Genomic DNA, 22,056 nt, shown 5'->3' with positions numbered 1-22,056 from the left:
ACCTAAGAAGCGAACCCTGCCCCGCCCACTTGAGGGAGGGCAGAGAGTGTGCTCTCTGTGCAGACACGTCCCTGCCACTCCTCTCCAGGCCCACTCCCAACAGGGTTGCAACTGCTTTCAGGGAGGTTTTGTTTAATCGTATAACTAAGATACCTGCCCTGCTAGAGACAGACATCTAGACCTTCTAACAGGAAGCCTCAAATGATTCTTAATTCTTATCAACCGACCCTTCCCCTCCACAGAGAAAATGAAACCGGCGCCCCAGAGGAGCTGCTGAGATGACAGCAGCCCTGCTGCGCGGGAGAAGAGCAGGATGCGGAGCTCAGGAGGCTCTGGTTCCAAGTCCCCACACCTAGAAATCTCTAGCAGGCTGTGGAATTTTGGGCAAATGACTGGCCTTCCTGGTTCTTAGTTTCCCCTTTGACCTACTCCCTACATGCGAGACTCAAATGAGCTTGTGAAAGCCTGTGAGCACTGTAGAAACAAAATCATGATGTAACTGAGCATTTCGTCAGCCCCTGCCTGGTGCTGGGCCCTGGGATCCCCGCCTGAGCTGATGCTACCAGTTGCAAAATTACAGTCAGATCAGACGCCAGCCCAGATCCCGCACCCACTCCAGGCCCGGATTCCTCACTGGAGAAATGGGCGTCCTCTGCTGCATAATGACTTCGGAAAGTTAGAGAGCTCCGGGGACAACGAAGTGGAAAGATGGGGCGGACAGGGCTGCTGGGAGGGGTGCGAGGGTTCGAGGAGGGTGCGCTCCCGCCCAGTTGGGGGACAACCCGGCCGAGGCGTGAGGCTCGCCCAGGCCGGCCCCGGATTCCCAAGTCCCTCCCGGGGCGCGGGGCCCGGAATTCCCGGGCGGCTCCGGGCAGCGGGCGGGGCCGGAGGCGGGGCGGCGGCAGGAAGCGGCGCTCGGAGCGGCCTGGGCCGGCGGAGCCGCGGCGCCCGGCCGGTTTCGGCGAGCCACAGCGGGGTTGCGGGCCTTCCCGGGGAGCGGGGCGCCCTGGGCGCTCGGCGGGGCGCCGGAGGTAGAGGCGCGCGGGGCGGGCAGAGAAGCGGGGAGGACCCGGTGACCCTCCGCGGAGGAGCGCGGCCCAGGCTGCGCGGGCGGGGGGATGGCGGCGCGGCAGGAGGCCCGGGGCGCGCGGGACCCCCAGCGGGCGGGGGCGGGGCCTCCGCGGCGCCCCTCCCTCCACCGGCCAGTGCCCCGCCCCTCCGCCGCGCCCGGGCTGGGGGCCACCTCCCGCAGGGGCCGAGGACCCAGCCCCGGGTGCTCCCCCCAGGGTGCCATGGCCTCCCGGCTCCTGTACCGGCTGCGGCACGCCCTGGCCGGCGACGGCCCCGGGGAGGCGGCGGGCGGCCCCGAGGCCGAGCAGTTCCCGGAGAGTTCGGAACTGGAGGACGACGACGCCGAGGGCCTGTCCTCGCGCCTCAGCGGCACCCTCAGCTTCACCAGCGCCGAGGACGACGACCTCGGGGACGACGACGACGACGAGGAGGACGCTGGCCCCGACCCGTTGCCCACCGCGCGCCGTGCGTCGGGTGAAGACGCAGGCGAGTGCGGGAGACGGGGCCGGGACCGGGGCCCCACTAGGCCTCCGCGCAGCATCGTCTCCCGGCGCTCGGAGCTGATCCGGCCGCAGCCCCACTTCTTGAAGTGTCCCAGCCACCTCTGGTCCTGTGACCTTGAGAGCGTCACGCTTCTCTGAGCCAAGTTTTCCCTTGCATCAAATGAAAAAAAAATCACTCCCATCTGAGGGTCTTTGGGGGCATTAAAAGTAGAGGACCTGGGATGTAAAGTATTAGTAACGTGCTAGAATGCTTTGCTGACTGGACTATTATTTAATGTCCATTATGTGCCAGGCACTGTTTGGCACCAGACCCCCCGCTAGCCCTCAGTTCCACCTCTGTAAAATGGGAATAAAGTGAAATAAGTTGGCACTTGGGCACGTGGGTCCTGGCCCGGTGCTGACCTGACTGGGCACATGTGTCCTCGTGCAGAGGGAAGTTCCCAGACTGATGGGCCGCGGGGTCCGCTCCTGGCGCGGCAGCTGCAGGATTTTTGGAAGAAGTCCCGGAACACCCTGGTACCCCAGCGGCTACTATTTGAGGTTACCAGCGCCAATGTAGTCAAGGACCCACCCTCCAAGTACGTGGTGAGTGAGGGTCCAAGAACCCCTAGGCTCTGAGTCTATAAACGTGGTGTGGCTAAAAGAGATAAGAGAAGGCTGTAACTGCCAGGGAGGGGATCTCTGGCTGTGCAGTTAGAAAAAGCTGCTCCGTTTTACAGAGGCCAGAAAGGAAAAGTAACTTGAGAAGTTCTTGGACAAATTACTGAGCTTCTCTAAGACTGAACCAAATCTTAGAGACCAGCCCCTAGCCTGGTTTTGAGACCTAGAGCTGGTGCATGAGCCAAGGGTTTTGCAAATTGTAGCAAGATACAAAGGGAAGGATATTATCTGATTATCTGGGTCAGACTTAAGACCCAAGTTCCACAGGATAGTGGTGAAAGAAATGGACTTCGGAGCCACACCAGCCTTGATTCAAATCCCGTTTATTGCCAGTTGCTTGGCCTTGAGTGAGTTGTGTGAGCTTGATGACACAGTTTTCTCATCTGAGCAATGGGGATAGCGATAATGATATTTACCTCAGGGGACTGTGGAGGAATTAGATGAGACAGCACAAAAAACTCTTAGCACTGAGCCTGGCATTCTGAAGTGGCAGCTGTATTATTATTTTACTTTGGATTGAAAATAGCTGCAAAAAGGGAAACTGTTGTGGCCTCCTTCCAACTCAGGTAAGTACATTCCCAAGCATCTATCCTGTGCAGAATCATCTGTCTTGATTTAGGGGATGGAGATGGGGGTTGAGGTGAAGAGCAACCTGGGGAAACTGTTTTCCTCACTGTGGAAGGAACTGAGAATGAGGTCTGCCAGATCCTGTTTTCCATCAGGCCTGCCCCTAACCTCCCTCCTCTTCCATACCATCCTCCACATCTGACTCAGCAGGAAGGGGGCCTGGAGCTCTGTCCCACATCTGGGCCTCTCCACCCTTCTCTGCTTCTGTTAGTAAACAGGGCCACGCCCATGGGAAGACTCCTCCAATTCGAGTAAGGATTGACTCTGACACTCAGGTGTTCAGGGGCAAAAGTCCCAGAGCTCTGGGGGAGGGGGGAGTCATGCACAGGAAGAGGACACCAAGGAGCAGCCACCAAGGAGCAGCCTGAAGGCAGGGAGGAATGGGGCGACTGGGTACCTGGATGGGAGACAAATGGCCGGTTAGAACACAAATGGCCCAGGTATGACCTGGTCCATGTACGGGGCAGCAAATCACCTCCTTTGTCCAATGAGGACCCTAATCCCCATTTGACTTATGGGAGTTAAGAGCTCAGGCTTTGGAATTGGATCTGTGTGGGTTCAAATCCCAGCTGGGCTACTCATCAGCTGTCACTTAGTGCAGGTGGTAAGTCCTTTGCCCCTTCTTTGAGCATTTCTTCAGCTGTCAGGGATAATGACCCCTTCCTTGCAGAACTGTTAGGACAATTAAATGATGTAATACATGTTAATGCTCAGCACAGCACCTGGCACAAGGTAAGTACTCATTAATGGAGCTACTGTACTACTTACCTCAGTGGGCGTGGCAGTGGGACATTACAAGGATGAAATCATGGATGTATAATGGTGTTTGGGTTGCTAATTAAAGATAAAAATAAAAGCTAGGTGGACATAAGGGGCTATTATAGACCAGTGCTTTCTGAAATGTGTCCTGCAGAAAACTGGTTTCTTATAATGCTAATAACTGTTCCTTGAAAGAAAAGAAAAAGAGGTTTTGCAGTCAATGTCTTAGGAATACAAAGTTGAACAAAAAGTAAAGCAGATTTCTTTATTGTGAGACTTTCAAATCCTTTATATTAACATGCACTGAGAATCTTCAAGAGAAGGCTAAAGCAGGCAAACCTAACTGAATAAGGGTGGCAGTAAAATTGGCAGTTCCACAAAACAAATTGGAGAGAAAAATCTGGGTTTGGTGTCAGCATGCCCTTAACACCTAACACTTGCTAATCCCCTTTTTATAATATGTTGACTAAACATTATTATAGAGTAACTCATATTCAGCTTCTCAGGCCTAGGAAAGCTTAGGTCATCTTATCCAGTGTTTCCCAAACCTCAGCCATTCCAGTACTGCCTTCACAATTCTTGTCATATCTAAATATGACTGGTACCATTATTGGCTTAATGTTTTTTTCTTTATATGAACCTGGTTTTAAAATAAGTTTATTCTAAAAAGACAATTTCATAGCACTGCCATGTGTGAAAAACCTCACTTGCCTTAAAGAAAAGCTCCCCATAAAAGTAAAAAGCAGAGAAAACTAAATAGTGTTATTAAATCCTGCCTAGAAGCTATTTCCTGAGAAAGCCTTGACCTGAGATTTGCTTTTTGTCTCTTTTCTAAAATGGAGATGGCATGTTGAAGAAACTGAGTTCCTCAATTGTAGTCAGCAAGATTAAAAGAGAATCAAAGGGGGAATCACCTCCCACCTATAATTTAAGAATATTTATTCTAGTACTTACCACCTAAAAACCACAGATAGCAACACTGTGTACATGTCCCGCACTTGAGCAAACACTGACCTGGTCCAAGAGGGAAAATGTCCTGCCAGAAGTCACCTAGGGAGGAGGTAGCTCACCTGGGCTGAGGAACTTGAGAACTGGTCCAGTGTCCTTTTCAGTTACTGCTATTTGGGCTGTCCCAAGACCCATCCCTGGATCTGGTTTGGAATAACTTGGTAGGAATGTGGGGGCATGTGTCCACAGTGTAGCAAAGCTCCAAGCTGGTCCTGAAGGTTGGCTCAGAGGCCCAGGAAACCAGCCTGGATTTCAGAGGGGTCGTCAGAAGAGCCAGCTGCTCCATGAGGAGGAAGTACTCCCTAGAAGGGGCAAAAGGGGCAGCAGCCCCAGGCACTGAAGCTCATCTCTGTCTTTCTCTCTCCGTGCTGCCTTGGGCCTGGGTCATTTCAGACGAGCCTCAGGTAAGATAGAACTGGGCTTTCCCAGCAGCTCCCACTGTCCTAGGCCCAGGCCTGGGGTGAAGGGAAGAGGTGGGGAACAGAGCTGGATGTGCATGGGCTGGGTGGGAAGTAGCCTGTGGACAACTTGCACCTGTCCTGACACCCACCCTCCCTGCAGCTCTACACCCTCGCCGTGATGGGCCCAGGGCTGCCAGATCGCCAGCCTACCCAGATCTCTCGCCGCTATTCAGATTTTGAGCGGCTGCATCGAAGCCTCCAGCGTCAGTTCCGAGGCCCCATGGCTGCCATCTCCTTTCCCCGTAAGCGCCTACGCCGGAATTTTACTGCAGAGACCATTGCCCGCCGCAGCAGGGCCTTTGAGCAGTTTTTGGGCCACCTGCAAGCAGTGCCCGAGCTGCGCCATGCCCCAGACCTGCAGGACTTCTTTGTACTGCCTGAGCTGCGGCAGGCACAGAGCCTCACCTGCACCGGCCTCTATCGGGAGGCTCTGGCACTCTGGGCCAATGCCTGGCAGCTACAGACCCAACTGGGCACCCCCTCAGGCCCTGACCGCCCCCTGCTGACCCTGGCTGGGTTGGCCGTGTGCCACCAGGAGCTGGAGGACCCTGGGGAGGCCCGGGCATGCTGTGAGAGGGCCCTGCATCTTCTAGGGGATAACAGCCCCCACTCTTTGCTGGCACCTTTCCTGGAGGCCCATGTCCGGCTCTCCTGGCGCCTGGGCCTAGACAAACGTCAGTCAGAGGCCCGGTTGCAAGCTCTGCAGGAGGCAGGCCTCACCCCCATGCCACCCCCCAGTCTCAAAGAGTTGCTTATCAAGGAGGTGCTGGACTAATCCTTGCCTAGACTTAAGGCCACTGTAAGGAGAGGGGCTGCCTCAAGATGGTGGAATGGCCCAGAAGAGAACACAGACAGCAACTGGGAGGCTAAAGGGCATGGTAGGAGCCCTTAGAAGTTTCAGAAAGAGAATGTGCAACAGTCTGAGAAAACTGGTTTCTTCTGTTCAACTGGGCTCAAGGTGAACTGTGGCTGGAGTTGCCCTGGGATGGTGCATGAAGCCTCTCCAGCTTCGGAGCAGCTGGGGACTATGTCCCAGTCAGTGTCAAAGGTCCCTTTTCCATGGGCCTCCGAGCCATGGAGGCAGCCTGGCCAAAAGGCTAGAGACTCTGCCCTTCGAGTCCTGGCGTGGAGGCATCCAGGGAGGACTGCTGTCTGGCCCAGGGGAATTAAAGGCCAGTCACTCCTGTGGCAGCAGTCTCTTTATTGGATGTGTGGGGTAGAAGGCCCAGCCCTTGACTATAACTCTTGCCTCTGGAGTAGGGGTAGAAGGGTGAACCTTGAAGCCCCAGGCCAAGCTGGTACCTCTGGCTAGAGCTTGCTTTCTGTGACCCGGGGCTTCACTCGGATCACACCCTCCTGGGCACAGGACACAGCCAGGACCCCATCCCGACGCCACAGCCGCCCATGGACCAGCCCCCGGGAACCACCTGTTGGGCGAGAAGGGTGAGAACTGCTTTCTCTCTGTCTCAACACAGCCAAAAACATTTTGTGAAATGGTTTGGCCCAGGACGGCTGCCCCACCACCACCTCCACCACCACGATGGCACCACTGAGTTGTGGCCGTTCCAAATACCCAAGTGCCCTTTTATAAGCCCATTGTGGCCAGTCACTGGGGGATAACCCCTCCCGCAGGAACTCCTCTTGCTGGGTAATGAGCACTTTCACATATCCACTGGCTTCCTCAAAGAGATCACAAAGGGAAGATCTCTGGGTACAATCTCACCCAGTGACCTGGCCAAGCAGATCTGCCCCACCACTGGACACTGTTAGGAAACCCATCAGTTCCCTTTTTAAAATCAAACCAGGTCCTCCAGGCTGGCAATTCTTGAAAAATATCCCCCCCACCACCACCACCACCCCCAGGGAGAAAAAGAAAACCACTAGAACCATGTGATTTGGCTGCCATGTGGAGTCTGATGTTTATGAAGGGAACCACTGGTTTCCCTTACACGTAACATGGCTCATTTAGTTCTCACCATAGCCAAGTGAAGCAGACATTTGTTGTCCCATTTTCCAGACAATGACACTAAAGTCTAGAGAGGGTCAGGAACTTCAGGAACTTAAATATCAGGGCCAAACCTAAACCCAAATGTCCTAAATTCAAGGTTGTTAATCCCCTATGCTGAGGCTGTCGATAATTTAGAGTATCCCTTGAATATGAAGAGAACCTTAAGTGCGGTTCCTGTTTTATAAAGCAGAACTCTTCTTCATTTGAAATATACTTCCTTGGAAAAGAACCCAGGGTTCTGAGACGAGTCACTGATGAATGAGTCTGGGTTTCTCCTTATCCCATAAAAGGACGTCCAAGTGGGAGCCTTAGAGACTATTGAGTGTCCTGACTGCCCCTACCCCTCAACCAGGGTAATCACCAAATTGGTTCCCCCCAGTGACAGTCTGATGGGCCATCAGGTTTAGATACCACTGCTCTAACACCACCCCCCATTTATTCACATGGGGAAACTGAGGCTCAGAAAGGAGAGTGGATTTGCCCAAGGTCATAGAGAATCTGAGGTGGTTCTGAAACTAGAACTAGTCTCTATGAATCTTTCCTTTGACCTTCCCAGCATGTTATAGAACTCTGGAGCTAAAAAGGTATCCCCTTCATAGAAAGCCCTACCTTGTCATTTTGAAGATCAGGATGCCAGAGCATGGGGTAGGGGCCAAGAATAACCTGCACAGTTTTCCCACAGGAAGTAGGGAACAGCACTGACCAAGAAGCCATGATCCCTGCCACCCCAGGGTCAGTGCCCTTGCCCCACATGGTCCCACACTCACCAGCCCAGGGGCTCTCGCACTCATAGAGCATCCACTGGTCAGCTCGGAAGGGGGCGTGGAACCACATGGAGTGGTCCAGCGAGACCATGAAGTGCACCTTATGCTGGCAGAGGTGGGGCAGCATGGCCGTGCCCAGGAAGGCATAGTCCGAGATATAGGCAGCCACACAGCAGTGCATCTTGATGTCACCCTCCCCTGCAACAGGTCCCAGCCCCATTAGCCCTGGGCTCCTGAGTTTTATGGCTCAGGAGCTGCAGGAAAGTTGCGGGTGAAAGAGGTGTCCATGCACAGATGTGCAGACTGTTTGCTGCACAAGGGCACTTGACCCAAGGTGTGTGCTGGCAGGGAGGGAGGTGGAGGGTGAGTGAGGCCTGAAATCCAGTCTCCACTCATCAAGCCTCCCACCCTGGGTCCTGGAAGGGGGCCCTTTTTCCAGTATGCACAAAGGCACATAATGATTAGCAGTGCCTTGCCTTCTCCAGAAAGGGTTTATGGTGGGACTGTTGTCCTCTTCCATTCTTCCCATCCACAGGGCTAAGAGAGGCCCCCACAAGAAGCTGAGTCACCTTTCTTATCATGCAGATAAGGAAACAAACCCAGAGAGGGAAAGTAACAATACCCAGGGTCACACAGGGCAAAGGAATTACAGGTCTAGGCCCATGGGGAGTGTCTTCCTCCAGCCTGTGAGGTCCTCTTACCAATAAAGCCCCGGGCTCGCACCCAGAACATCTGTTTGGGCTCCATCCTCTCCAGCTGGCTCAGGGTGGGTGGATTTACCAGCTTGATCTCAATGGGTACCTCCTGGGCAGTAATTTGGTTCAGTCCCACTCTGTATTTCTCTTGGAGGTTAGGGTCCCTGAAAGTAAAAGGCAGAGGGATTGAGGGAAGACTCAAAAAGAGTGGAAGCCTCTCATCTGAAATGACCCCTTTCGTTCTTCCACAGGAATTCCGGAATTATCCCAGAAGCTCCCTCCACTCCTGGCAGGCAGAATAGCATGCATACTATCTGAATCCCTTCTTTCCCACTTATGACCTATGTGACCTCATCCAAGTTAGTACTATCTCTCTGAGCCTATTTTCCCATCTTAGTTCCAGTGCAACTAAGGAACAGAACTGTTAATTCTGGATAATGATAATAACTACCTCATAGCAAACATGGAGAAGACAAGATAATGCATATATAGCTCACACATCACAGTAATAAGGTGAGCCCTATGCCCTGTTCTAAGCATTTCACATACACTCATTCCTCGTGAGGTACCGTCATTTTTCCCATCTGATAAATGAAATAAGCAGAGAGGCCAAGTAGTTTGCTCAGTAAGTAGAGAAGGCAGGATTTAGATCTAGGCTGTCTGGCTCCATAGTTTGTACTCTGTAACTACTTCACTATTCTAACTATTCAAGGAATAGGCTACCCAACTTGGACTGAGTTACCTAACCCTAAGCAGTTGGGAACACTGTCTCCTTAGGAGGGAGAAGCCCATTTCTAGGGAAGCCTCTTCCCCATGATAACCACCACTCCCAGCTCCTCTTGGAAGCTACCATTTTCATCCAATCCTCTCGGTTACTGTCTGATACAACCTTTTCCGATGATGGGATGTTCTGTTATGCACCGTCCACTATCGTAGCCACTGCCCACATGTTGCTACTGAGAGCTTGAAATGTGGCCAGCGCAACTAAGGAACGGAACTGTCAATTCTGTTTTATTTTAATTAAATTAATATAGCCAAATGTGCCTGGTGGCTACCATATTGAACAGCACAGCTGTACATCTAGGGCCTCTTATGAACAATGTCTTCATTTCATTTCAGCAAATAGTTGTTAAGCACTGAACACATATCGGTGTTTATTCCTCTCTGCTTACAGTGAAATAACTACAATTTACTGAAAACCCACTCAGTGCTTTATATCTCTTATCTCATTTAATCCCTATAGCAACCTTATGAGGTAGAAATTATTGTTACTACCATTTTACAACTGAGGGCTCAGAGGTAAAGCAACTTGCCCCAGTTCATATAGCTAGTATGGCCAGTCTATATTTGAACCATGCCTTTTGGGCTCCCAAACCCCATCATACTCTGCTTCCTCTCTAGCATTCAACACTAAGCAGAGGCGCTGTCCAGATAACACAGCTGTGAAGGAAGAGCATAAATGACTACTCCCTTGTTTTAGATGAAGAGAATGGGGCCCCTGAGAAGCTGGGGTGTTAGGCAAGGTCACACAGAAGTGGCACTAACAGAGGCACAACTTCAGCCAGAATCCATGTGACTGTCCTTTGTCTGAACCTGAGCTTTTCCCCCTGTATCAGCATTTTTCAAACTTTGGTAGCTGTGACCCGAGGAAGAAATGCACTTTACCAGATGATATTCAAAATATCTAACACCCAGTAAGGCAATTGGCAGTGGCTGATAGAACAGACACAGGCCACAGCTCTGCACCAGGACGCTAAAGGATTCCCAGCTTCAGCTGCTGGCTCATGGATGAGCCAGGAGGAGGAGATGGGATCATCTTAGGGGGCTAGAGAGGTGGTTATTTAACAAGTAGTTACACAAGTTTACAAGTAGCAAAGCTGTGGCAGAGTCTGTATTTGCTGGATATAAGCCCTGCATTTTACACCATGGTTCAATACCCCTGTGCACACTCACACACACCAGAAACACAAACAACCGAAAGTAAAGTTTCACAAAAGTTTTTTTATCCTTAGTGCATACAATATACTCCAAGAGTTTCTTTTCTGTTCTATATTTTTTAAATGCTAATCAAAGCCCACTAGAGGATTCTATGACCAGCTACTAAGTGGCAACCACAGCTTGGAAACACTACCCTAGAGCCTCCCAGGTTGCTCACCTTAAATACTGGTCAATGAGGGCCTCATAGTCAAGCAGCTCCTCCGGTGGGGGTACAGTGGGCATGGAGAACTGGTGCTGCACAGGGCTGGGCTGGACCCGCTGGAAGGAGGCCTGGCAGATGAAGATGGGCTTGCCGTGCTGCACGGCCTTCACGAAGCGCACCGAGAAGCTTGCCCCTGTTCGCGTCCGCTCCACCTGGTACAGCACTGGTACCTTTGGGTCCCCTGTAGTGAGCACAAGAGACATGGTGAGCCCCTGAATCAGCCCCATAGGCCCTATAATCATCATAAGGGCCAGCCAGGCACCTCTGCCATTCATCCTCCATTCCTTTCTTTAGTTCAGTAGATACTGGGCACACAGAGAAAACACCAGGCTTAGTCATTTCTCTTGGTGCGGGTGGAGCTCCTCTGTCAGCAGCATAAAACAATCTGGACATTGCCTGATTCCCTGCGTTCAAATACCAGCTCTGCCACTCACCAGCTGTGTGACCTTGGGAAAGTCACTTAACCTCTCTGGACAGTTTCTTCATCTATAGAATGGAAATCATCATAAGATTTGTACAAGAATTAAATGAGTTCATAATGGTAAAGTGTTCAGAATAATATCTGGCACATTATAAGTACTCTATAAGTGTTTGTTAAATAAAATAAATACTCCAAGCCTTTGTCTTGTTCTGTCTGTGTCCTGGATCCTGTCGTGAGTCCAGAGCAATTTCTTTTTATCAGGGAATAGCAAATTATGACCCATGGGCCAAATCCAGCTTGCTGCCAGCTTTTGTAAATAAAATTTTTCGGAACACAGCCATGCTCATCCGTTTATATATTATCTAGGGCCATTTTCATGCTATAACAGCAAAGTTGAGTAGCCATGACAGAGACCATATGGCCTGCAAAACCTAAAGTACTTACCATTTTCTGGGTCCTTTACAGAAAAAGCTTGTTGGCTCCTGCTCTAGATTCTCTTTTCTTTCTTTTTTCTTTTTTTTAAACATAACATACCAACACATACATTCTTACCATATGATCATTTCATTCTTGGTATATAATCAATAACTCACAGTATCATCACATAGTTGTATATTCATCACCATGATTATTTCTTAGAACATCTGCATCATTTCAGAAAAAGAAATAAAAAGAAAAAAACTCATACCATACCCCTTACCCCTCCCTCTCACTGACTGCTTGTATTTCCATCTACCCAATATATTTTAGCTTTTGTTTCCCCTATTTTTTTTCTCTACCCCTTACTACTCCCTTTCATTGATCACTAGCATTTCAATCTACTAAATTTATTTTAACATTTGTTCCTCCTATTATTTATTTATTTTTAATCCATATGTTTTACTCATCTGTCCATACCATAGATAAAAGGAGCATCAGACACAAGGTTTTCACAATCACACAGTCACATCACAAAAGCTATATCATTATACAATTATCTTCAAGATACAAGGCTGCTGGAACACAGCTCTACATTTTCAGGCACTTCCCTTCGGCCTCTCCAATATACCTTAACTAAAAAGGTGGTATCTATATAATGCATAAGAATAACTCCAGGATATCTTCTCGACTCTGTTTGAAATCTCTCAGCCATTGACACTTTATTTTGTCTCATTTCTCTCTTCCCCCTTTTGGTCGAGAACCTGCTCTAGATTCTCTTAGCTCTAAACCTGTTTAACAATTCAGATGATTCCTGTATTACATTCTTTTACCTCCTCAGAGAAATACTTAAAACACCTGCTGATTAACATTCTTCCCTAACTTTAGAAAAAGAATTGATATGATAAATGGTCAAGGACTCCCTCCCACAGCATCTCTTATTAAAAAATCATTGAAACATAATCATTAGTTATATTTAATGTATTTGATAGAGGCTCACATCACAAACTAAGAGTGCTTCCTTTTTGCCTTGCTGCCAGGAAACTAAGAACTAACTGCAATAATATGTCTTAGCCTAGTTTTGGTACAGTCATTTCCCCAAATCCCATTACTACTAGCCTGCTGTACTTTGATTTTTAGTAGTACTATATTATAAGCTGTCTTGCACCATTTCCAGAAGGTGCTTGAGGAATAAATAATTGACGATTAATTTTGAAATGGCAGCTTAGGCATGGCTAATTTCTTGTCTCCCCTGAGATGGAGAATTTCCAAGGAAAAGGATCTTTCACCCAGCGCCTGGGTGAAAGAGAAAGGAGCAGTCCACAAACACAAGGTGAAATCCTGACTCTGCCTCCCTAAGCAGCCATGGGAACTGCCACTAAACCTCTTTGGGTCCCAGTTTCCTTATACACAGAATGGTGGCAGGAGTGCCCACCTCTCATGTTACTTGGTGTATGCTGTAATATGCAATTTTTAATTATTTCCATGAGCTCATCATAAAAATAATTATTATTTATGGGAAAATATGCAATGTGCCAGTCCCTACATTAGATGCTTTACCTGCAAAGACTCACGTAATTATTATATTTCAAGATGAAGAAACAGATTCTGAGGGGTAAGATAATGCCCCACCCAGACAAACAAAACAAAACAGGTCTTTCACTGGCCCAGAAGGATTGCATCATCAAAAGGCCAACCTTTGGGACACTTCCTGGAAGATGGCGGCTTAGTAAGACGCGCAGATCTTAGTTTCTTCTCCAGGACACCTACTAGGGGAGTAGAAACGATACAGAAAGCGCCCAAAGCCACAACAGAGATAAAAAAGACAGCGTACCCCATCCTGGAACGGCTGGCTGGCTGAGAGAAGCAGCTCGGGTGAGATCGCCGAGGCGCGCGGGCCTTACCGGGCGGGGTGGCAAGCGGCCGGAGTTACTCCCTTCCCCCTTCCCGGGCCGGCTGGGAGAATTGGAGAGGTGGTCCCCTGAAACCAAGGCGACTGGCGCCCACACCACGCCCCGGACCAACTGAGAGAATTGGATCGGAAACCCCCAGGCCGCGGAGAACGGTGACCCCGTGACTCCCGGGGAACGTGCACTCTCTCGGGTGGGCCGCTGCCGCTGGCGCCCTCCCGCCACGCTTGTTGCCCAGGGCCGACTAGGAAATTCGGACGGGCTCTTTCCCTGGCTGCGGCGACCAGCAACCCTCCCTGCGTTCGGACCCCGGGCCGGCTCAAGCCGCTTCGGCTAGCGAACCCCCAGGACGGCGAGAGTTTTCCAAAGTTTAAGGTCCCACAGCACCTTTTACTGGTGGGACCCGCAGACAAACGTGTGCCACGAGCGCCACTTACTGGGCAGGATAAGAAAAACAGAACCCAGAGATTTCACAGAAAAATATTACAACCTTGCTGGGTCCAACACCAAGAGAAATCTGAATAAATGCCCAGACGCCAGCAGCAGAAGATAACTGTCCACGCTCAAAAGATTGAGAATATGGCTCAGTCAAAGGAACAAACCAATAGCTCAAATGAGACACAAGAGCTGAGACAACTAATGCTGAATATACGAACAGAAATGGAAAACCTCTTCAAAAATGAAATCGATAAATTGAGGGAGGACATGAAGAGGACATGGGCTGAACATAAAGAAGAAATAGAAAAACTGAAAAAACAAATCGCAGAACTTATGGAAGTGAAGGATAAAGTAGCAAACATAGAAAAAATAATGGATAGCTACAATGATAGATTTAAAGAGACAGAAGATAGAATTAGTGATTTGGAGGATGGAACATCTGAATTCCAAAAAGAAACAGAAACTATAGGGAAAAGAATGGAAAAATTTGAACAGGGTATCAGGGAACTCAAGGACAATATGAACCGCACAAATATACGTGTTGTGGGTGTCCCAGAAGGAGAAGAGAAGGGAAAAGGAGGAGAAAAACTAATGGAAGAAATTATCACTGAAAATTTCCCAACTCTTATGAAAGACCTAAAATTACAGATTCAAGAAGTACAGCGCACCCCAAAGAGATTAGACCCAAATAGGCGTTCTCCAAGACACTTATTAGTTAGAATGTCAGAGGTCAAAGAGAAAGAGAAGATCTTGAAAGCAGCAAGAGAAAAACAATCCATTACATACAAGGGAAACCCAATAAGACTTTGTGTAGATTTCTCAGCAGAAACCATGGAAGCTAGAAGACAGTGGGATGATATATTTAAAATACTAAAAGAGAAAAACTGCCAACCAAGACTCCTATATCCAGCAAAATTATCCTTCAAAAATGAGGGAGAAATTAAAACATTCTCAGACAAAAAGTCACTGAAAGAATTTGTGACCAAGAGACCAGCTCTGCAAGAAATACTAAAGGGAGCACTAGAGTCAGATACAAAAAGACAGAAGAGAGAGATATGGAAAAGAGTGTAGAAAGAAGGAAAATCAGATATGATATATATAATACAAAAGGCAAAATGTTAGAGGAAAATATTATCCAAACAGTAATAACACTAAATGTCAATGGACTGAATTCCCCAATCAAAAGACATAGATTGGCAGAATGGATTAAAAAACAGGATCCTTCTATATGCTGTCTACAGGAAACACATCTTAGACCCAAAGATAAACATAGGTTGAAAGTGAAAGGTTGGGAAAACATATTTCATGCAAATAACAACCAGAAAAGAGCAGGAGTGGCTATACTAATATCCAACAAATAAGACTTCAAATGTAAAACAGTTAAAAGAGACAAAGAAGGACACTATATACTAATAAAAGGAACAATTAAACAAGAAGACATAACAATCATAAATATTTACGCACCGAATCAGAATGCCCCAAAATACGTGAGGAATATACTGCAAACACTGAAAAGGGAAATAGACTCATATACCATAATAGTTGGAGACTTCAACTCACCACTCTCATCAAGGGACAGAACATCTAGACAGAGGATCAACAAAGAAATAGAGAATCTGAATATTACTATAAATGAACTAGACTTAATAGACATTTATAGGACATTACATCCCACAACAGCAGGATACACCTTTTTCTCAAGTGCTCATGGATCATTCTCAAAGATAGACCATATGCTGGGTCACAAAGCAAGTCTTAACAAATTTAAAAAGATTGAAATCTTACACAACACTTTCTCGGACCATAAAGGAATGATGTTGGAAATCAATAATAGGCAGAGTGCCAGAAAATTCACAAATACGTGGAGGCTCAACAACACACTCCTAAACAACGACTGGGTCAAAGAAGAAATTGCAAGAGAAATTAGCAAATACCTCGAGGCGAATGAAAATGAAAACACAACATATCAAAACTTATGGGACGCAGCAAAGGCAGTGCTAAGAGGGAAATTTATTGCTCTAAATGCCTATATCAGAAAAGAAGAAAAGGAAAAAATTCAGGAATTAACTATCCATTTGGAAGAACTGGAGAAAGAACAGCAAGCTAACCCCAAAGCAAGCAAAAGGAAAGAAATAACAAAGATTAGAGCACAAATAAATGAAATTGAAAACATGAAAACAATAGAGAAAATCAATAAGGCCAGAAGTTGGTTCTATGAGAAAATCAATAAGATTGATGGGCCCTTAGCAAGATTGACAAAAAGAAGAAGAGAGAGGATGCAAATAAATAAGATCAGAAATGGAAGAGGAGACATAACTACTGACCTCACAGAAATAAAGAAGGTAATAACAGGATACTATGAACAACTTTACGCTAATAAATACAACAATTTAGAGGAAATGGACGGGTTCCTGGAAAGACATGAACAACCAACTTTGACTCAAGAAGACATAGATGACCTCAACAAACCAATCACAAGTAAAGAAATTGAATTAGTCATTCAAAAGCTTCCTAAAAAGAAAAGTCCAGGACCAGATGGCTTCACATGTGAATTCTACCAAACGTTCCAGAAAGAATTAGTACCAATTCTCTTCAAACTCTTCAAAAAAATCGAAGTGGAGGGAAAACTACCTAATTCATTCTATGAAGCCAACATCACCCTCATACCAAAACCAGGCAAAGATATTACAAAAAAAGAAAACTACAGACCAATCTCTCTAATGAATACAGATGCAAAAATCCTCAATAAAATTCTAGCAAATCGTATCCAACAACACATTAAAAGAATTATACATCATGACCAAGTAGGATTCATCCCAGGTATGCAAGGATGGTTCAACATAAGAAAATCAATTAATGTAATACACCATATCAACAAATCAAAGCAGAAAAATCACATGATCATCTCAATTGATGCAGAGAAGGCATTCGACAAGATTCAACATCCTTTCCTGTTGAAAACACTTCAAAAGATAGGAATACAAGGGAACTTCCTTAAAATGATAGAGGGAGTATATGAAAAACCCACAGCTAATATCATCCTCAATGGGGAAAAATTGAAAACTTTCCCCCTAAGATCAGGAACAAGACAAGGATGTCCACTATCACCACTATTATTCAACATTGTGTTGGAGGTTCTAGCCAGAGCAATTAGACAAGAAAAAGAAATACAAGGCATCAAAATTGGAAAGGAAGAAGTAAAACTATCACTGTTTGCAGACGATATGATACTATACGTCGAAAACCCGGAAAAATCCACAACAAAACTACTAGAGCTAATAAATGAGTACAGCAAAGTAGCAGGTTACAAGATCAACATTCAAAAATCTGTAGCATTTCTATACACTAGTAATGAACAAGCTGAGGGGGAAATCAAGAAACGAATCCCATTTACAATTGCAACTAAAAGAATAAAATACCTAGGAATAAATTTAACTAAAGAGACAAAAAACCTATATAAAGAAAACTACAAAAAACTGCTAAAAGAAATCACAGAAGACCTAAATAGATGGAAGGGCATACCGTGTTCATGGATTGGAAGACTAAATATAGTTAAGATGTCAATCCTACCTAAATTGATTTACAGATTCAATGCAATACCAATCAAAATCCCAACAACTTATTTTTCAGAAATAGAAAAACCAATAAGCAAATTTATCTGGAAGGGCAGGGTGCCCCGAATTGCTAAAAACATCTTGAGGAAAAAAAACGAAGCTGGAGGTCTCGTGCTGCCTGACTTTAAGGCATATTATGAAGCCACAGTGGTCAAAACAGCATGGTATTGGCATAAAGATAGATATATCGACCAATGGAATCGAATAGAGTGCTCAGATATAGACCCTCTCATCTATGGACATTTGATCTTTGATAAGGCAGTCAAGCCAACTCACCTGGGACAGAGCAGTCTCTTCAATAAATGGTGCCTAGAGAACTGGATATCCATATGCAAAAGAATGAAAGAAGACCCATCTCTCACACCCTATACAAAAGTTAACTCAAAATGGATCAAAGATCTAAACATTAGGTCTAAGACCATAAAACAGTTAGAGGAAAATGTTGGGAGATATCTTATGGATCTTACAACTGGAGGCGGTTTTATGGACCTTAAACCTAAAGCAAGAGCACTGAAGAAGGAAATAAATAAATGGGAACTCCTCAAAATTAAACACTTTTGTGCATCAAAGAACTTCATCAAGAAAGTAGAAAGACAGCCTTCACAATGGGAGACAATATTTGGAAATGATATATCAGATAAAGGTCTAGTATCCAGAATTTATAAAGAGATTGTTCATCTCAACAACAAAAAGACAGCCAACCCAATTACAAAATGGGAAAAAGACTTGAACAGACACCTCTCAGAAGAGGAAATACGGATGGCCAAGAGGCACATGAAGAGATGCTCAATGTCCCTGGCCATTAGAGAAATGCAAATCAAAACCACAATGAGATATCATCTCACACCCACCAGAATGGCCATTATCAACAAAACAGAAAATGACAAGTGCTGGAGAGGATGCGGAGAAAGAGGCACACTTATCCACTGTTGGTGGGAATGTCAAAGGGTGCAACCACTGTGGAAGGCAGTTTGGCGGTTCCTCAAAAAGCTGAATATAGAATTGCCATACGACCCAGCAATACCATTGCTAGGTATCTACTCAAAGGACTTAAGGGCAAAGACACAAACGGACATTTGCACACCAATGTTTATAGCAGCATTATTTACAATTGCAAAGAGATGGAAACAGCCAAAATCTCCATCAACAGAAGAGTGGCTAAACAAACTGTGGTATATACATACGATGGAATATTATGCAGCTTTAAGACAAGATAAACTTATGAACCATGTAATAACATGGATGGACCTAGAGAATATTATGCTGAGTGAATCCAGCCAAAAACTAAAGGACAAATACTGTATGGTCCCACTGATGTGAACGGACATTCGAGAATAAACTTGAAATATGTCATTGGTAACAGAGTTCAGCAGGAGTTAGAAACAGGGTAAGACAATGGGTAATTGAAGCTGAAGGGATACAGACTGTGCAACAGGACTAGATACAAAAACTCAAAAATGGACAGCACAATAATACCTAATTGTAAAGTAATCATGTTAAAACACTGAATGAAGCTGCATCTGAGCTATAGGTTTTTGTTTTGTTTTGTTTTGTTTTGTTTTGATTTTACTATTATTACTTTTATTTTTTTCTCTATATTAACATTCTATATCTTTTTCGGTTATGTTGCTAGTTCTTCTAAACAAATGCAAAAGTACTAAGAAATGATGATCATGCTTCTATGTGATGATGTTAAGAATTAATGATTGCATGTGTAGAATGGTATGATCTCTAAATGTTGGGTTAATTTCTTTTTTTCCGTTAATTAAAAAAAAAAAAAAAGAGAAGGGATAATTGGAGATGAAGTCTGTACAACGGGACTGGATATAAAAACTCAGAAATGGACAGCACAATACTACCCAATTGTAATGCAATTATGTTAAAACACTGAATGAAGCTGCATGTGAGGTATAGGTTTTTTGTTTTTGTTTTTTTTGGTTTTTTTTCTTTCTATTATTGTTTTAATTCTTATTCTGTTGTCTTTTTATTTCTTTTTCTAAATCGATGCAAATGTACTAAGAAATGATGAATATGCAACTATGTGATGTTATTAAGAATTATTGATTGTACATGTAGATTGGAATGATTTCTAATTGTTTTGTTAATTCTTTTTTTAATTAAAAAAAAAAAAAAAAAAAAAAGGCCAACCTTTGAAGCTTACAACTAAACTGGAAAATAAAGTACACATCTGCTTCTAACTAGCATAGAGGTAAGAGTTGGGCTGGGCACGGGGTAACTACTGAAATACTTTATAGCAATGACTTTCAGGTAATACAAGGATGGGAAGTGGGGAGGCAGGGTCATGTGGTAAGAAAAAAATATATTTATTATAACATTTTATATCTGTAAAATGAAGGGGGAATCCACTAATTTTTGATAGTTTTTTTTACAAATCTCAGAATATAAAGTTCTACAAAATCTTCTCACCTGATGGGACTATACTGAAGTCAGTGACTCTTAAAATTATGGGCACTCTAGCACAGTGCATGGCACCAGAAGGTGTGAAGAATGAAGAACAAAAGACCCACAATGAACAAATGGACAACACGGTGTTGCTGGGCCAGATGACCAGCAAGTCTCAGCAGGTGTGAGGTCCAAGGCTTCGGTCCTCTCTTGGGAGGCTCCCCTAAGGACTCAACTAACTCACATTCTCTTTCCCCTCTTCCTTTCATTTTCCCTCTCCTCCCCTTTCTCCTCAGGCAGCCCCCCCAAGGCCAGGATGAGGTGGCTGCTGAGACACCTGAACGAGGGTGGGGGCAGGAAGGAGGTAACCTACCTGACCGAACAAAGTAGCAGTGCAGGGAATGCACGTGGATGTCTTCGCCCACAGACTTGGCTGCAGCCACCAGGGCCTGGCCCACGATCTGACCTCCAAACAGCCGCTGGGTGGTGGGTACCCAGTAATGCCTTCCTCTGTGGGAAGAAGGAAAAAATGGATGGGACTTGAGTGCTAGGCCTAATTCTATGGCCCCCAATAAACCTCTGGTGCAGACAAACCTCTTAGCATTATTGGGGTTTGGGATACTTTTGTGAACATGGCAAAAGCCATGGATCTTCTCTCCAGGTAAATATCTTCGCATTACTCTGCATATAACCTTTATGACCACCCTAATCTATGGACTTCAGTTAAGAATAACAATCCAACCCCTTATCCAAGTATGAGAACATGGATCAGAGATGGAAAGTGACTTGAGCAAGGTCATACGATCTAAACACTACAAACCCTGGACAATATGTGGGTCTTTTAATCTCAAGACTAGTGTTTCTTCTACTCCCCATACCGGGGTAGGGCTAGGTGAACCCCAAAGGCTGGGGGTAGGCTGCATTAAGGCCTGCCACCTGCAACCATCACCTACAATAGCCCAGTTCTTCCTAGAATCAGATTCCAAGCTGGAAGGGCTCTCAGACATCAAGCACGTCTAAGCCACTCACTGGACAGATGAGTAAACTGAGGCCCAGGGAGGTGAAAAAGTTTGCCCAGTGCTTGAGCTTTAAAGGTTGAAAGAATTAGGTCTCAAGCTTCCCACAAACCTGCCCCAGTGTTGGTCATTTTCCATTACCTACTTTGCTAAGAACCCTCCAAGTCACTGCAATTTGTTATGTCGGGGAAAGGAGGTTAAAAGACTAAGATAGTTTCTAATCGAGCCCGCAGGAGCTTTAGAGGCCAAAAATATGATATCCCCAGCTCAGTCAAAAGCTTAACTAATGTGGGCAAGAAAACAGGCAACGAGCTCAGGCCCCAGGATGTTATAAATTACCAGATCCCATCAACTGGTAATGGTGGGGAGGGGTTGCAAAAGGAAAATTCTGATGAATAGGCAAGAAGCTGCGAACCAAGGCACTTAAATTTGAAATCTGAGCTGCAAAGCGCCCTAGGGCAAATCACCGCCATTTCTAGGCTGGCTCTCCCAAAGGCATCACCCCTAAGAGCAGGCTTCCGAGTAGGTTCTCAGGCCACCACCTTATCTGTCCGGTCGACAAGGACTTCCTAGAGGTGGCGCTGCACGCCCCAGCACGGAGGAGGAGGGACGAAGCCGCAGCAGTAAGGACAGCGCTGTCCGGAGCACGCCCTTTACCAAACGCACAGTCTGCCTCCCCCGCCTAGCCCATCCTCGTGCCGGAGCTGGGCGCCCAGGGTGGCGACCGTCGAGAGCAGAAGCCTCTGTCCTAATGGGGGGTGCGAGTCAGGTGCGGCCGGCTACCTGAAGAGATCCTCGTCCAGCGGCTCGAGGTTGAGCACGCTGGTGACCAGGACGCTGCGGAGGTCCCCCAGGGGATCGCCGTCACCCTGTCTGCCCTCCTCCTCCGGAACCTGCGGGATCGACATCTCTCCCTCGCGCCGCCAGCCCGGGACTTTGCATCGGGTGGGGCACCGGGAGACTTCATCAGAATCCGCAGCTTCCGGCAGTTTATCCTAGTAATCGGAAGTCCCCGGCGGGCCCTGGTGGAGGCGGGGTTATGATTGGCTAGGGCTCCTGTCTGTCCTCGGGTGGGTGGGGC

At 46.5% G+C, this 22,056-nt stretch overlaps 2 protein-coding genes across 3 annotated transcripts; one reads left to right on the top strand and one right to left on the bottom strand.

Moving 5' to 3' along the window:
* The first annotated feature begins 958 nt into the window (after positions 1-958).
* On the top strand, positions 959-8,060 carry SNX21 (sorting nexin family member 21). The gene is made up of 4 exons (XM_077167847.1): positions 959-1,031; positions 1,287-1,557; positions 2,005-2,159; positions 5,190-8,060. Exons 2-4 carry the CDS (start codon positions 1,293-1,295, stop codon positions 5,862-5,864), a joined length of 1,095 nt encoding a protein of 364 aa, XP_077023962.1. The 5' UTR covers positions 959-1,031; positions 1,287-1,292; the 3' UTR covers positions 5,865-8,060.
* Positions 1,639-21,982, bottom strand: ACOT8 (acyl-CoA thioesterase 8). Of its 2 annotated transcripts, XM_077167853.1 has the most exons (6): positions 21,759-21,982; positions 20,333-20,469; positions 10,712-10,937; positions 8,563-8,720; positions 7,865-8,059; positions 1,639-6,516 (listed from the first exon to the last, which is right to left on the bottom strand). In XM_077167853.1, the coding sequence occupies exons 1-6, from the start codon at positions 21,881-21,883 to the stop codon at positions 6,398-6,400; spliced, it is 960 nt and encodes a 319-aa protein (XP_077023968.1). In that variant the 5' UTR covers positions 21,884-21,982; the 3' UTR covers positions 1,639-6,397. The 2 variants fall into 2 exon arrangements, with proteins under 2 accessions (XP_077023968.1, XP_077023965.1); XM_077167850.1 differs by having other exon boundaries at positions 6,408-8,059.
* Between the last annotated feature and the right edge of the window lie 74 nt (positions 21,983-22,056).

The sequence above is a fragment of the Tamandua tetradactyla genome, chromosome 1, assembly GCF_023851605.1.
Source record: "Tamandua tetradactyla isolate mTamTet1 chromosome 1, mTamTet1.pri, whole genome shotgun sequence".
In the NCBI taxonomy this organism is placed as follows: domain Eukaryota; kingdom Metazoa; phylum Chordata; class Mammalia; order Pilosa; family Myrmecophagidae; genus Tamandua; species Tamandua tetradactyla.
The sequence above is the reverse complement of the archived record's forward strand: the minus strand, read 5'-3'. Positions and strand labels throughout refer to the sequence as shown.

Bases quoted from the DNA above. Each gene is read 5' to 3' on its own strand.
- SNX21 (XM_077167847.1), top strand. From the start codon at position 1,293: ATGGCCTCCCGGCTCCTGTACCGGCTGCGGCACGCCCTGGCCGGCGAC. The intron at 1,558-2,004 runs GCGAGTGCGGGA...GTCCTCGTGCAG, and splicing joins TGCGTCGGGTGAAGACGCAG to AGGGAAGTTCCCAGACTGAT. The intron at 2,160-5,189 runs GTGAGTGAGGGT...CCCTCCCTGCAG, and splicing joins ACCCACCCTCCAAGTACGTG to CTCTACACCCTCGCCGTGAT.
- ACOT8 (XM_077167850.1), bottom strand. From the start codon at position 21,883: ATGTCGATCCCGCAGGTTCCGGAGGAGGAGGGCAGACAGGGTGACGGC. The intron at 20,470-21,758 runs GTAGCCGGCCGC...TTCTTCCCACAG, and splicing joins CTGGACGAGGATCTCTTCAG to AGGAAGGCATTACTGGGTAC. The intron at 8,721-10,711 runs GTGAGCAACCTG...TTTTACTTTCAG, and splicing joins CTCATTGACCAGTATTTAAG to GGACCCTAACCTCCAAGAGA.